The sequence below is a fragment of the Ctenopharyngodon idella genome, chromosome 13 (assembly GCF_019924925.1).
Source record: "Ctenopharyngodon idella isolate HZGC_01 chromosome 13, HZGC01, whole genome shotgun sequence".
NCBI lineage: Eukaryota > Metazoa > Chordata > Actinopteri > Cypriniformes > Xenocyprididae > Ctenopharyngodon > Ctenopharyngodon idella.
Window position 1 is genome coordinate 9,237,738 of NC_067232.1, and position 16,488 is coordinate 9,254,225.

At 35.3% G+C, this 16,488-nt stretch overlaps 2 protein-coding genes and 1 long non-coding RNA gene across 4 annotated transcripts; 1 reads left to right on the top strand and 2 right to left on the bottom strand.

Annotated features, from left to right (window-relative positions):
• Positions 1-48: 48 nt before the first annotated feature.
• Positions 49-13,870, top strand: cfap43 (cilia and flagella associated protein 43). Its single transcript, XM_051915946.1, has 38 exons — positions 49-431; positions 812-1,065; positions 1,197-1,293; positions 1,427-1,594; positions 1,725-1,875; positions 2,135-2,297; positions 2,431-2,510; positions 2,612-2,743; positions 2,968-3,090; positions 3,249-3,329; positions 3,423-3,571; positions 3,663-3,766; positions 4,180-4,329; positions 4,415-4,578; positions 4,671-4,838; positions 4,969-5,099; positions 5,250-5,421; positions 5,544-5,642; positions 6,637-6,714; positions 6,843-6,968; positions 7,162-7,266; positions 7,414-7,530; positions 7,709-7,885; positions 8,058-8,264; positions 8,470-8,559; positions 9,313-9,393; positions 9,495-9,620; positions 9,996-10,115; positions 10,262-10,369; positions 10,618-10,704; positions 10,795-10,883; positions 10,989-11,190; positions 11,307-11,419; positions 11,521-11,680; positions 12,054-12,218; positions 12,402-12,482; positions 12,634-12,787; positions 13,490-13,870. The coding sequence occupies exons 1-38, from the start codon at positions 403-405 to the stop codon at positions 13,663-13,665; spliced, it is 4,977 nt and encodes a 1,658-aa protein (XP_051771906.1). The 5' UTR covers positions 49-402; the 3' UTR covers positions 13,666-13,870.
• Positions 4,376-7,494, bottom strand: LOC127524461 (uncharacterized). Its single transcript, XR_007933055.1, has 4 exons — positions 7,345-7,494; positions 4,956-5,104; positions 4,710-4,819; positions 4,376-4,509 (listed from the first exon to the last, which is right to left on the bottom strand). It is a non-coding gene; the product is annotated as an uncharacterized LOC127524461 (long non-coding RNA).
• On the bottom strand, positions 13,736-15,012 carry sfr1 (SWI5-dependent homologous recombination repair protein 1). 2 transcript variants are annotated; one of them, XM_051915959.1, is made up of 3 exons: positions 14,729-15,012; positions 14,153-14,473; positions 13,736-14,065 (listed from the first exon to the last, which is right to left on the bottom strand). In XM_051915959.1, exons 1-3 carry the CDS (start codon positions 14,762-14,764, stop codon positions 13,874-13,876), a joined length of 549 nt encoding a protein of 182 aa, XP_051771919.1. In that variant the 5' UTR covers positions 14,765-15,012; the 3' UTR covers positions 13,736-13,873. The 2 variants fall into 2 exon arrangements, with proteins under 2 accessions (XP_051771919.1, XP_051771918.1); XM_051915958.1 differs by having other exon boundaries at positions 14,709-15,006.
• Positions 15,013-16,488: the final 1,476 nt, after the last annotated feature.

The following is a 16,488-nucleotide window of genomic DNA, read 5'->3' on the forward strand; positions in this document are numbered from 1 at the left end:
ATTTTATTTGTCTCAATTGTAACCAAAAAAAAAAAAAAAAAACGCTAATCCAAACGCTAATATTGACACTACCTAATTACACCATTATTAAAATCATTTGAATTATGCATATAATTATGTTATTAACATTTATAGCATTATAGCCAGTAATCAAGCTTTAATGGTGAAAAGCAAAATGCCTAACGTACACTCTGAAGAAGTCAAAAGTCATTAATTTTGTTTTACGATTATGATACATATATGAAGCATAATATTATATTATGTTTCATATGTGTATCATAATCGTAAAATAAAATGAATAAAATAAAACAATATAATGTGTGTTACTGAAGTCCGTGTGCTATGGGTTGCTATGGAAACAGACGCACACTCAGAGGGTGAGCTCTCAGCTGACGGATTGAAATGGATGTACTGGGAAACTTGGAAGTTCGGTGAGTTACGAATTATGTAACTTATTTAATAAAACTTGGACAGTATTTAACATTGTTTTCGCAGCAGATAATTAATTTATAGCTTGTAAATTTATCCTGTCTGAATAACATTTTATCATAGCTAGCTAACTAGCATTAAGCAGAAAATATGCTCGAATATACAGCACACGGTGCTGTATACGGTGTTATTATGATATAAAGTTAACTAAAATACCCTAGAATCAACGTACTACTCTCACAATCTAAAAACAACAACAACCTAAACACACAATATAAAAACAAAATAAATATGTACAAATGTTGTAGTATTCATTGCAATGATGAGAATACATACAAAAGATATGTATAATGCTGCTTTCATGTTTATTTCCATGTATAAGGTGGGTGCAAGGATTCACCAATGGCACATTTAAATTTGTCGACAAGAAAACAGCCTGTTACACCTGTGGAAATTTCATTGTTTTCCTCAATGTGGAAACTAAAACGAGGAAGACTCTGCAGAGTCCTGGTTCTGGTATTGGGGCCTTTACAGCAAGTGGACATCGCAGCTGTCTTGCTTTCTCTGACCTCAGACTGAATCCTTCCATCTTTGTCTACAACTATCCAGAGCTTGAGCTGATGTGTGAACTGAAAGGTCAGTCATTTTTAAGTTGCACCTTACACAACAAGCTCCTAGAGCTGTTTTGTTTGCTATCAAACTGTTTTAGGAGGAAACACTAAACATGTAAAACTCATACCATTATTGTTTTTCCTTTTGTTCTTTAGGTACAACAAAACTGGGCTATACAGCTTTGGCACTGTGTGATACTGGCCCTTATTTAGTCAGTTCTTCCTCCATACCTGATCACACCATCACGTTATGGTAAAATCCATGTCACCCTGTCCCACATAATACAAATACAATAATGTTATTCACATTAGTCTGAGATTTGCAACAGAAATTATTTATATTTTGCATTACAGTTTTAATATTAATCATTAATATCTATTTTTAGGAACTGGGAGAATATGATTCCACTTTGTAGCCATCCACTTTTGGGAGAGGACATCACAGCACTGGTTTTCAACCCCATGAACTGGTGTCAAATTTGTGCTGTAAAATCTAAAGCCCTTACCATCTGGAATGTTGAAAGATGTGGCAACTATCATTTGATGAATCCTAGGTAGAGTGTGTCTACTCTCCAGCAGATGTCACTGTTATTTGCACTTGGATTTCATATGCCAATGGGATTAATGCAGATATTGTTTATTGTAACCCCATATATCTTCTTAATGTTTATGTTTGCTTGGCAGTGCTGTCGATCTCCCCGCCACTGATGGTTCAGCTATTGAGTGTGAAGCAAACCCGTCTCATATGCTCAGTGGGAAGCTGACACACTTAGGTCCTCAAATGCCCACTTCGGCAGTCGCTGGACTGAGTGGAGACAAAGCTGACAACTTTGTGGTATGGGTTGTGTCTTTAGTTAGTAGTGTGTTCTCACAAACCAGCCGTTCTCCTGAAGATGGGTTTTTATTAGTGCTACATTAAGTAATCTCAAAAAAAAGTTTTATATGTTTTCCTGAAAACATTTTTCGATCCAACAGATGTTGATGTAATCAATAATAATCTTGATCACATAAAATAATTTGAGGCAAGGCTACTTTTCTATGGGAAATATCATAATCAAAAAGTCACAGCATAATGTTTGTCTTTGTCCTAACAGCCTTTGAAACGAATAAAACCAAAACTGTGTCCAAGTGCCATCTGCTGGTCAACTTCTTCTGACCTGTATGTTGGTTGCAAGGAAGGTTTCCTGCTTTGTGTGAATCCTGACACTTTGCTTGTCTCTGTCCTGTATAAACCTCAAACTGAACTAACCTGCACAGGTAAATTTATACTTGATACATATCAAATCAGAACATTACAGATTTCACTACTGAATTTTTTTTTACTAGTATTTGGTTCCTTGTTTTTTGAGAGCTTATTTTAATTGCATTTTATTGTAATTTTCCATCATAGATGACAGTGAAACATCCCTACAGAAGGGCAGTTTCCAGAGCTTAGTACTGCAGGACTGTAATCTCTTCGCTGCAGGAATTGTAAGAAATGTTATTTATCATCACTCAAATAATAGCCTTGAAACTAAACATGAGAGACATAATTTCAGCCTGATTCAAGAGCATTTCCAAAACAATTACAGGAAGGCATTTTACGAAAAATACAAATGAAAGGAAACAAATTGGAGGTAGTGCAGACGTGGGCTTTGGATGAGGCAGCCTCAGCGATATACTTTTCCCCTGACAGTGAGACGCTGCTGCTAACTTCTAACACAGTAAGAGTTATTATAATTTACCATAATATCTGCATTTATATGATTCGTATTGCAACAATATTATTGTAAAAAACAGTTCTATTATAATGTACAATATATTTTTATCAAAAATTATTTAAAAAATAGCTGTATATTTATGCCAGAATGCAATGCAAATCATAAAAACCAAATTAATTAAAGACAAAGATGAGAGACATTGAATAAATTCTGGTTTTGCTTTACAGGGCTGTGTTTACAGATTCAAACCACTGCTGGATAAAAAGGATAAAATTGTCAAAGTCCTAGATGTCCTCTGTGGAGATTTTGTGGCTGTTGCTGCATTATACACTGATAGAAGCGTTTGTTTGGTAAAAGCACTTTGCAGTGTCAGTTGTTTAATCATTTTAAATAATAAATTGATACTTTAGTATAGTATTACAATGTAGTAGATATTAGATTACAAAAAGTAGATCTGAAATGAAATATTATTGAAAATAACAAGGCATCTGCACCTCCATTGTTGCAGTCAGTCAGAGAAGCAGGAGACGTACAGTTGTGGGCTCTGGATGATGGACATTGCATGGGCTCTATCTCTCTGCAAACACAGGTTAGTGCTATAATTAAAGGTTCTATATGAATCACACAGTACTTATTTTCCCCAAATCATAAATACATAAATCTGTGTATGACTTTACTTCAGGTGACAAGTATGGCATGCTGCCTCATAGCGCAGTATGTTGTTGTAGGGACAGCCACTGGAGATGTCCTGTTTGTGGAGATGACTACAAAACAGAAGCCCAGACTAGTTCACAGAGTTCATTTCTACCATGTCCCCGTAGACCATTTGGTGTGAGTTTCACTTTGCTATCATATTTCTTTTGAATTGGAGGAATGTGAACTGAATGTTGAGCATACTGTATAATATACATTTGTTTAACAGGTTTGATCAAGGTGGCAACTTCTTAATCACAGGAGCATCAGACTCACGCATGTTTGTGCTGAATGCAAGGCCATCAAAAGGATTTGAAGTTATTGGATGGATTGGTAATTTTTAGGACAAAAATATTAAGCAGCATGTTTTGAACTGTTTTCAACATTGATTGTAATAAGAATGGTTTCTTGAGCTCCAAATCAGCATATTAGAATGATTTCTAAAGGATCATGTGATACTGAAGACTTGAGTAATGGTCCATCACAAGAATAAATTACATTTTAAAATATATTAAAATAAAGTAGTTATTTTAAATAAATAAAAAATATATTTCATAATATTACTGTTTTACTGTATTTTTGTTCAAATACATTCAGCCTTAGTAAGCATAAAAGACTTCTTTCAAAAACATTTAAAAAAAAATTAAAAAAAATCTACTTGACCCCAGACTTTTGAATGGTAGTGTTTTAACTTTTTTGCCTAAAGTTGGAAGTCATTTCTAACATATTGTTTTACATTTTTTCAGAGGCTCCAGGTGCCATTGTAAGCCTTTCCACACAGTACCAAAAGGAAAGCAAACAGGTTAAAGTGCTGGTGCTATGCAGCAAGACAGGGAGAGAAATCAATGAGGGAAATGTACTTCTGCTACTGACGTTGTTTGTGGAACAGCTTACAGGTACATGGGGAAAAACATGCCATAATTGAGGCTGGCATACAAAAAGCTTTGCTGAAAAATGATCATAATGTTGTGCCACTTCCAGACTCAACAAGTTGTGTGGATGTCCACGGCCGTCTGCGTAAAGATGTCCTTCACAGCTGTTTGTACGAGCTCCCTCACGCACTTTGCTCATGTGTCCTGGCCACAAACAAGATATTTGGTTACTGCCAACAAAGAAAAGTCTTGCAAAGATTCACTATCCCTGAGGTGCAATAAGAACAGACAACACTCACAGCCTGATGACAGTTTTATTTTGTTTTTTTGGCACTGCACCTAACTGCTTCTCATGTGTTATACAGAGTGGTGAAAAGCCCTCTAATGTGCAGGAAGCAGTTCACCTTATACCAGAGATGGAGGCGGGGGGCCATTTTCTGAGCCCTGCATTTCTACAGCTCTCACCACATCAAGCCTGGCTGGGAACAGTTGGCAGGGATGGACTGCTGCGCATCTGTGAGATTTCAACAATGGTATTGTCTGTTAAAACCACACTTAACAAGTTCATCCATGTTTATGAGCACTTAGCTAGGAGCAACATGTTTCTCAGAAAATGCCCAAATATCTGAAGAGTATGTAAATAGGCGTACCTTTGACATGCAGGACAGGTATGTGCAGCTGCAGTGCCACTCATGTTGGCAGGATGGAGTCGGATCTGTTTGTTTCACCCCAGACAGTCAGACCCTCATCACCACTGGCCTGAGGGACGGCTCGCTTGTCTGCAGCAGGCTAAGGTGAGCTCAAGGGTCAAAACACATCAAACGGACAAATATTACAATAGAACTTTGATCTATAGTAATATTTTCTCTCTTTGGTAATTTTAAAATGCCCTTGAAGCTGGACCTGAAGCATTTTTGTTTTTACAATGCTTTCAAATTTAACAGGTTAAAGCTTTCTGGGGCTGGTAAAGCAAATGCAGCTACCCAGTATGGTCAGTCAATTGCTGATTCTTTTGAGTCAGTAGTATCCTCAGAGAACACCGTCCTCACCAACATGACTGACTGGGATTCACAGACACAATCCTTTACCAGATGTACCTCATTCGATACAGGAGAGGTATAAAAATATCTAATTTTCTAATGTTTAAATAATATTTAGGCACAATATTGTACCTGGGTTTACTGGGGACATGTTCCTTGAGATACAAAATATAAAATGTCAAAAAATTCTCCCTGCAGGTCAATTTTAAGGGAAAGATGAGTCATGAAGCTGAACAAGAGGAAAACTATTTCGCATCCCCAACTAGTTTTACATGGCTTGATGGGAAAATTGATGCGGTTAGTGCTTGTCTCTGAATTTATTTATGTGTTACTGTGTCTCATTTAATTAACAATATAAAATCACCTTGTGTTTATTGTTTTTAATTATATAATATAGAATCATTTGTTGCCAGCAGCTAATTCTTTTCAGTTTACAACACCTTTTGCATTTCTTATTTTATGAGTTTAAAATGGTTGATCAAAGGGCCTCCAGGAGAAAAAATTCCTATGATTACAAAATATATTTGTGGAAATAATTAACCAAGATAAGTGTTAACCACTGGTGTGGTAGTGGCAAAGGTGTTGTAACCTTATATAACAGTGTGCACTGTGAATTAAATTAAATGGATTTTTTTTTTATAATATTAAAATATACACTTAAGGGTTTTGGGTCAGTAAGAGTTATTATATTATATTCATATTCATATTATTACCATTATTACCTCCACAGTAAATACATTTATCAAAACCCAATAAATTGAGTAAAACCCATAACCTACACTATGATTCAAAAGTTTGAGGTCAGTAATATTAATTAATTTGAAAGAAATTAATACTTTTATTCAGCAAGGATACATTAAATTTTTTAAAAGTGACAGTAAAGACATTTATAAAATTACAAAAGATTTCTGTTTCAAATAAATGCTGTTCTTTTGAACTTTATATTCATCAAAAATCCTGAAAAAGAATGTATCACGGTTTCTACAAAAATACCAAGCAGCAAAACTGTTTTCTACATTGATAATGATAAGAAATGTGTTTTTTGAGCAACTGACACTGAAGACTGGAGTAATGGCTGCTGAAAATTCAGCTTTGCCATCATTCTAAATAGACTTCTTTTAAAAAAAATACATTAAAAAACACAATACAATTATCTTACTGACCCCAAACTTTGGCAGTGTATGTTTATTATACTGGTTTCCACAAACATCAAGGAAGATGCTTAAGAAATAGAATAATTGAAAGATAACACATTAATGCTAAGATCATGACTCCAGTGGTGTCTCACCAGGCTCTCCAAGAAGAGATCCAGCAGTATGCAGAGACAAAGAAAAATCTAAGAAGAAACATTAAGGTTCTTCGTGACAAAGTAAGAGAAAGAATCCTTCAATTCTAATATTATATATTTAAAAAAAAAAAATTATCTTTAATTTTTTTGTTTCCATACACACATTTGAAGTTGAGAGGTTCATGCTAATTGTTTCTGGCTCACTCCAGATCAAAGCTATGATGGAGGAGAACGAGAGTTTAACAGACATGGAGAAACTTAAGCAACAGGAATTTAACTTGGATGTGCAAGAGCAACAGAGACTGCAGCTGGAGGGAGAGCAGGAGGTTACCAGGGTAATCATGACTGTTATTTACAGATAACTAAGATCTTTTGTACAAACAAGTTTTTCAGTTTATATTTCTTTCCCCTATAGTTCAACAATAATATCCTTTGATTAGCCTGTTGATACACCATCAGTTATTTATGTAAAAACTAATCTATATCTTAACATATTACATATTTTCAATTATTTTTTTGTGTTTTAAGGTGAGGAAGGAGATTGAGATGGAGAATCTGGCCAAGTGCTATCAGAGGGAGGTCCTGAAGAAAGAATGCTGGGATTCCATGCAAGTCAAAGGGAAAGCCATTAAGGTCTCTTGAAAAAAAGTAGATTTTATGTGGGGGAAAAACTGTAACAATATACACATCCATCAATTTCACCTGGCTTACCTGTAACTGCTAGAAATACTATACAGCTGCCGAGTGTCAGTGTCTTTGTGTTTTCTTCGTTGCCCCCAGGCCTTTCATTCAGAAAATGAGGTGAAGAACTTCCCCATGAAGGAACGCACTGAAAAGGAACTTGAAGAGCTTCAAAGGGTTGAGACCACGAGGCAGATTGAACAGGCAGATTCACAAGTAAGTGTACAGTGTATTACTCAAACAATGAGTCAGCTGTTGGAATGGGTTCCTCCATAGCAACCAAAGCCTCACATGATACTGAACATAATATACCTTGACCTGGATGCACAGTGTTTGTTTTTACAGATGTTAGATTCACAAATTCTGACACAAATAATATGAATATTCTTCATAGCTTCAAGAGATGATTTTAGACACAATCTCTGAAGAGAAAAAGGAGGAGGCAGCAGAGGACAGTCCTGCTCTGACTGGCAGTCTGAGTGCTCTTTATGGAGGTGTCAACCCTTATCTCTACAACCAGTTTAACTTACATGTCAGAGAGCAGAAAATCAACCAAATCACATTGCTAAAGGTGATTACTTTTCTTGTTGTCTTGATAAATGACTACAGTCAGGACCAATCATGTTTTATTTGTGTGTTTGCATCCCGTTTTAAGTACAGAAAATCTAAACCGTAAAATAAAAAGGGTTCATATGGGTCTAATCTCCTATTAATTTGCTATATTTCATGGTTGTTTTATGAAGGATGTTATCTACAAAGTGAAGAGCACATTCAACAAAGAATTTGAGGCAGTTTACAAGCAGAAGGAACAGGAAATCAACCGTGTAAGAGAGAAGAACAAGCGTATCTCTGAGATTATGACCGAGCTGGACCTAAGTGAGACCCTCTGGGAGCCTAAACTCACCGATAATGAGTGTCCTGAGAGAGCTCTTACTGTGGCCGACTCAGAGGTAACACAGGCAGTCTGTATATAAGATTTTAAATAATTCTAGGGTTAATCTAGGATTTATCCTACCTTTATTGGTCCAAGTCACCAGATGTGTTCTGACAAGTCTGATGTAGACCCATTTTATAGCATTTAATTCATGTAATTATAGCAAACAGATTTATTGTGGACAGTGGGCCTGACAGGCAAATTTATGCATGTGTTTCTAGATCAAGGTTGAGAAATACCTCACCCCCGAGGAGAAAGAAAAAGAAGAAAAGCTAAGAGAAGAAGAAGAACGGCAAAGGCTTGCAGCCAAGGTATAACATTACTGTACCTCACAACAGGTGTGCTTTTAACAGTGAAACTAGTTATTTTCACCTCATAACCCATGTTTATCACAAATTTTATTTTAGTTCAGTTTAATAATATCAGTTTAATAATCTATTCAGTCATCAGTTTTTAATCTATTCATTATATTCATATAAAAATGCTTGCTTTTATCAATTTATTCACTACCGTTCAAAAGTCAGTGCAATTTCATTTTGAAATAAATTAACACATTTATTCTGCAAGGATGTATTAAACTTTTGAACTTTCTATTTATCAAAAAATCTTAAAAATATGTATTATGGTTTCCACAAAAATATTAAGCAGCAGCATTGATAAAAATAAGAAATGTTTCTTAAGCAGCAAATCAGCATACTATAATGATTTCTGAAGGATCATGTGACACTGAAGACTGAAGTAATGATGCTGAACATTCAGCTTTGCCATCACAGGAATTAATTACATTTTAAAATATATTAAAATAGAAAACAGTCATTTAATTGTAATAATATTTCACAATATTCCTGTTTTTACTGCATTTTTGATCAAATAAGAGACTTTATTTTATTTTTTTTAAATCTTACCGACCCCAAACTTTTAAACGGTAATATAGCATAAACCATTAAACTGCAATATGTAAACTGTCTTATATTTACAGATATTGTAAAGACAGTATTTTACTTGGATATTTCAGTGTTTCTCATGCTGTAGATGATAACAACTGTTCTGCACTTTCATTACAGACTGATAACATGAGAGATCAAGCGCTCAATGTGATGATGGGTGGAGTTCTGGAGCTTAAAAAAGAGGATGTGTTGAGGATGGTGAGGTGGCGGAAATAATCTTATTGGAATGTATAAACTTATTTATCAAAAAGAACACAAAGGCAGGGTAAAATAACATTTAAGATATGTTCATCTCATAGGAAGTACCTCAGCCTGATTTCATGTCTAAACCTGAAGTACAATGGACAGAAGAAGAGAGAAAGAGCTTCAAAGAGTATGAGAGAAAAACAAAGGAGCTCAGTGAGGAGCAAGAGAAATACAGAAAAGTATGACTTTGATCACATTACACTAAATGGGATCGTTCACCCAAATTCTGTAGGCTTTTACTGTCAAGCTTTGAAAATGATTTAAAAAAAAAAAGCACCATAAAAGGATCATAAAAGGTATCCATACAACGCGTATACTATTACAAATCATCTGAGGCCATACAGTAACTATTTTGTGAGGAACAGACTTCACAAAATCAAGTTGCTTCTTCAAAATCCATCACAGTATATGCAAAAACCAATGGCACCTGGCATCACTGATGTCAAATCTGCAATTTTGGATGAACTATTCCTATAAGTAATCTCTCCCTTACATTTCAAATCTCTTTAAAACTGTAGACCCCTTTCTCATTGAATAAGTCACTGTTTCACTAGACACTGGAGACAGAAATGAAGAAACTGCTGACATCTATTAAAGAGGCTACCAAGATGTTTGATGAAAGACTCACAAAGCTGTTTGATAGGAAGGTGAAATCAGAGATGGTCATATACCAAGTAAGATGATACAATACATCATTACATTTTTGCATGTCACCTTTTCAGGGGCCTACTGTGTTCAAATAACATGACCTGCTAACAATGTAGTTACGTAACAGTAACTGCTCATCTACTGCTATAGATTGTGAGTTTTTATCCTTTAGGAAGAGCTCAAGATTGCAAATCTGGTTCACTCCATTCAAACCGAAGAAGAGATCCTCAGCAGAGAGAAACAGTTGAGCCTTAAACTTGAGAAGGCACGAATTGTAAAGGTGATCTTCGTGTGTATACAAATATTCTGTCTTTTATCATGTATTCAGCTGTGCTGTTGTCTGTTTACAGTAACTTTATATAACAACATCAGAAATTGGCAGTTATTGCTTGAGACAATTATAATGTTCCTGATGATGAGACAAAAATTTCAGGCAGGAACAAACTTGTGTGGCACGCTAATCCGTTCCTGTGAGACCGACTGTTTTGCACATGTTCTAGTGTATGAGTCACCTGTCTTTCCTGACAGAATGAAATTGGGGATGAATTGAAAAAACACAGGGAGATCGTTGATGAGTTTAGAGAGGTGTATGATAATACAGTCACTGAGGACAAAGTAAGATTTCGAACATATCATGCATATGCATATCCATAATGTTCTCACCAAAAAAGTCTTATTTTATAAACCCTTTTCCTTTTTTAAAAGCTTCTTGACAAAGGATTTCGCAAAGAGTTTTATGATGTCCCTGGACATATAGTTGACCAGCTCTATAAGCTTTACAAACGCAGACCCAGGTATTATTTCAGAGAAGTTTCACCTTCAATCATGCATATGCATAAGACATGTGTTTGTCCAGTATTTATTAACTTTGAAAAGAGTAAAAAAGTGTTGTTTGACAGGGTTCAGAAGATGAAAACTCAGACTGAAAACCCATTTAAAGAGGGGGCGCTATTAGGAACAGCCCCATCTGATGGACTCTCTCTGATGATGAAGGCCATGGAAGAGTTGGACGCTCCAGAGAACATGCCGGAAGGATTAGATCCAGTCGTGTGGGAGAGGTTTTGCCTGGCCAGACGGGCCAAAGTGGAAAGTGAACAAAAGGTGAGAATGGGTAGACATAATGTGAAGAAGCTAAAAATCCCCTAGATCTTAAGCTGAGTTCCTCATAATTCATAATCAAAAACTGTCTGAGAGGGGTTTTACATTGACTCCTGTAGGTCAAACTAAAGGCATTGACCCTAGCAGAGATGCAGGCTTTTCTTCAGAGGAGAACAGATGAGGATGAGAAAGCTCAACTTGAAATCAAAAATCTCATTGATGAACTTAATAGGTGAGAAGAACAATTCATTATATAAATTAAGAATATCCACTGGAAATAAGTTGTTTTTGAGGATCTGTGACCAAATAATTTCATACCTAATATTGTCCTAGCCTTTGTGAAGAGAAGATGAGGTTTCGACTGGACAGCATGGTGCAGATCGTTCTACAGCAAGGTCAGGTGGAAGTAGAGGCTGGAGAATTCATTGCTGACTATACCGATGCTCTGCTGATCCATCGCGGAGTAATTGAGGACCTGAACAGCACCATCAGGGTACAGAGAACCACTCATTTAAATTTTGCTCACACTATAAAATATTATGGTCTAACTCATAATCAGTGCAATCAGTATTATTTTACTTCTGTGCATCATCCAGAAACTAAGCACAAAGTGAGATCTGGATGATCACCATCATTGGCCATTTATACTACTAATATATTAAGAACTTGACAGAAAGAGAGCAATGAATGATTGAATAAAATACATTTGATACAATTATATTTTTAATTCGAAAATAAAAACTAAGGGAACATTGTTTGATAAATACACAGATAACTTATCTGATTCTTTGTCAGTTTATGCAACTATTTACACGTTTCTTGATTCATTCATTAATTAATAATTTTTAAACTGATTTATCAATCAGGCTTTAGGAGATCAGAAGATTGCCAGCATGGTGGAGTGTAAAGACTTCCGCAAAGGAATCATACAGCAGGAGTGGGATCACAGGAGAATGAGAATGCAGCTGGAAGATCTCAGCAACAAAGCCAGACACATCCAGACCTTGCGCATCACTCAGGAGATTCAAGATGTATGGATCTTTCATTTGAAGTAACCTTGATTGAAAAAATCTAGTAATCTAGTAAAAATTGAAGAGGAATATGATTGAACAGATCTAAGATGAGGACACTATGGCTCATGACTACCTTTGTCTGTGATACTATATAATATTACAATTACAGATATTTGTTTCTTTGTATTTTCCTCATGTCAGTACCTGAATGAAACAAGTAATGACAACAGGGTGCCAAAACAGCTCACAACTCTGGAGAGGACCATAGACTTACAGAAAACGGTAAACTTGCTCATTACTTTTCAAGCACCTGACTTAGCCAGATTTCACAGCACAGGCATTCCCCAGTTGTAAATTCAGTCTGGATAATTACATTAATCAAATTCAGTGGCAGATATAAACAATTTTTTTCTCCTTTTCACTCTTTGCCTAGACTCATCAAAAGAAAATTGAGGCTTGCAAGAAACAGATAAAGCACCTGAACAGACAAGATGCACAAATGCAAGAGAAGAACACAGCCCTTGAATCAAAAATGGCTGAAATGGAGATAACAGTCGCAGAGAGAAGAAATATTTTCGAGGCTGTTGGTAAATGACTTAATATCTTGCCCCATTAAAAAAGTAACCATTTGTTTTTAGCAAAAAATAGACTACTTGGTACCACTCAAAAGTTTGGGGTCAGTATATTTTATTATTTTTTGTAGAAATTAATACTTTTAAGAAGGACACATTAAATTGATCAAAAGTAAAGACATTTATAATTTTACAAAAGATTTATATTTAAAATGTTTTTCTTTTGAACTTTCTATTCATCAAAGAATCCTGGGGGAAAAAGTAAATAATACAAAATGCTTATTGAGCAGAAAATCAGCATTAGAATTATTTCTGAAGGATCATGTGACACTGAAGACTGGAGTAATGATGCTGAAAATTTAGCTTTGCCATCAAAGGAATAAATTACGTTTTAGATATATTAAAGTAGAAAACAATTATTTTAAATTGTAATATATATTTTACAATATTACTATTTTTGATCAAATAAATGCAGCCTAGGTGAGCAACTTCTTTCAAAAGCATTAAAAAAAAAATTACTGACCACAAACATTTGAACGGTAGTGTAAATTGCCTTATTTAATTTGTCATTTTTTAAATGATGCATAATTCGTACATTCTGCTCATGGTTCATGAATAAGTCACAATAAATTTGACTCACAAAAAGTGTTTAGTTATGGTGATAAAAATAAGGTTTTAGCCAAAATATCTCACAGCATGTTGTTATACGTTATCCAGCAATGGGCGATAACCAGGAGACAGAGGCAGAGAAGAACTATCAAGATATCATCTTGAGAAAGAAGCTGCTGAACATAGCCGGAGCTCAGTCTGAAGAGATACTCATACTGAGAGCAGAGCTTGAGAAACTGCGTATGAAGAACTTCCCATCTCTTTCTCAACTACACTACAACTGATTCAGGATACATAACAGATTTATTATTTCAGCTTTTGGTTGAAAAATTATTTTATTTCAAGAGACAGACATGACACAAAAAATGTGTAATAAATTACAATACAGCTTATCAGTTCCAAGTATAATCTGAATATTTTCTGAATAACTTGGTCTGAAAAGGCATGTTACAACCTGTTTAAATAGTGTGAATAAAACTAATAAAATGAGTTTCAGGTGTCTGTGAAGTCTTCCTCTGTTCTATCAAAGTGCAGTATTTTATCATCTAACCCAAAGTTGTCTATAAGCTGAGACAGACTAGCTTGTTTTCCCTCTGTGGGTAATTCACTCTGTAATTCATACAGCACAGACTGAGCACAGGATCTCCATTTGTCTATGAGCCTCTGCAGCTGGGTCAGGTCATTCTATGGGGAAAAAACAGAGCAAAGAGAAAAACTTCATCATCATCCCTGGCTTATAAGTTAATGGCAATACTTCATTTAGATGTTTACCTTTTTTCTATACATCTTGGCCATCTTTAATCTTCTCAAGGTTTCTGATCTCTCCTTCACTGCATTTCTTAGCTCTTCACAATGCTGAATTGAGTCAGTCTCAGCTGTGTAATGTGAACAGTCTCTTTGCTCCTTCATATCATTCCGATTGACATCAGGATCAGTCTCTCTTTCGTCAGTCACGCTGTGCTTCGTGTCTCCCGGTTGTGAAGTCTGTGGTTGAGTGTCATCTTCAATTTTAAGGCGTTTAACCACACTGAGGGGGGATCTGAATGAGTGTCGTGCTCTTTTTAGCTTCTCCCTCAGTGAGGCACTCATGGACTGAAGCAAAAAAAAAATTATATATAAAAAAGCTCATAAAGTATCAATAATGATCACATGTAAGTCTTGACACAGTAGCCTACAGTCAGTGATTGTTTTGTTTGTGTGTGTGTGTGTGTGTGTGTGTGTGTGTGTGTAAAATAACAAGTGGAGTACAAGCTAACATTCTTTGCTAATGTTAGCTTCGTCTGAAAACAAATATTAGACATCAACTCAAAAAGCCTATAAGCTGTACCTTGGTTGTACTGGACCTACTTGAAGAAGACTGGGCTGTATTCGGCGTAGTTTCATTAGCTGGTGTCACTTTTATCGGAGTTGTCTCCATGATTCACACCATATGAAATCGCTATGAAAAGGAGAAACTGGCTACATAATAAACATAATAAAATGGCTGAATAATTATATCCGTTTTGCTGGTGTAATAATTCAGTCGGAAGCAACTCTATGTGAATCTGATCTTTCTGCTGTAAAGAGATCAGTGGGCACGCTAATGTTTTGAAATTGGTGCGAGTTCCATTTATTTCGTCGTCATTTCCGGGGCCGTCATACGTCATTGTCATTATCAAGAATCATGGGAAATGTAGTTTAGAAGAACTGGTAGTTTAATTTTAGTTATAATATAATAAATGTTAATAATAGGATTTAAGTAGGATTATAGGATTTGTAATCTATTTTTACCAGATAATATCTTGCACAATTCACTGTTTGACACTATTCACAGTTTACATGACAATATGAACAAATTAATAAAGCCAAATTATCATACACTAATTTTATAGGTAGATTTAAAACATATGATGAACAACATGGTTGAAGAAAGAGGCTAAAGAAAAGTTAGTTAAGGACACATTCGCAAGGAAAAACCTCTAATTTCAAATGAAGATGATTACATTTGTGGTTCAGTGCATTCATGTTTTATTCAACCCCATGGCTGTTCTGCCTCTACTGGAAATCTTTTCTTGTTATAACTTGTCTATGAAATCATAATTGTTTAATAGCTGTAGACATGCGCTCTCACGTTTTTCCTATATGGGGTCTAATACACTGGTCAGAAAGAGAGAGCGAGAGAGAGAAAGAGAGAAATCCATATGGGGTGGAGTTAAAGCTTTTGTGACTCATGTGCATTTTGTATCATCAGGGTGTGGTCATTAGGAAAAATGCATCAACAGAAAAAGGCATACAAATCCTAAGAGAAGCAACACCTTTTTCCCTTGGGAAGCTTGTATGTCCCTACATTCCATTTGGAACATTTGCATTGTTCTTCGATCCAGCTCTTCAGATGATTCACTGATAATAATAATGAGTAATAAAATTACATAATATTAATTATAGCGTTAAATCATAACTGTTAGGATTGGCTAAAATGGTATGCATGAACACCTGTGTACATCTGTAAGGGCAGGGACTAGTTAAACTCTTGCTGGTAATGAATACTATACATGTATCCTCATCTGACCCCATTTTACATTTTTTTTTCAACTGTTTACACACATTTTCAAAACTTTGCCTCTTTTTTTTCAAAACTGTACACACAAATCCAAGAATTGCACACACAAAATGCAAAATGCCTCACGTCTCTTGCAAAATGAAGCACTGCATTCAAAATATCACAAACACATTTCAAAAGCAAACATCTGTCTTATGTTGCAAACACCTTTTCCTTAATATTCTATTTTTGGATATATCATATACACACAGTTATTCAAAAACTAAAGCTCTTCTTTCATGAGCTCCTATGTACATTTCTGGACAGGATTGAAAGTAATTGGCAGAGAGATGTTGAAAAATTCACGGTAAACATGAAAGCAAGATTGAAACCAAATATTTATTTTTCTACTGTAAGCATTTGTGGTTGTGAATACAGTATTACACAGTACAAAAGAAAAGAAATACCTCAACCATGTGTAGTTGGACAGAAACAATGGTTGTGTTTGAAAAAGGAAATCAAGATACTTACTGTTAGATTTTTGTGTTTTACATAGAAAATTGTGTGTTGTGTTTTGCAAAAAGTGTTT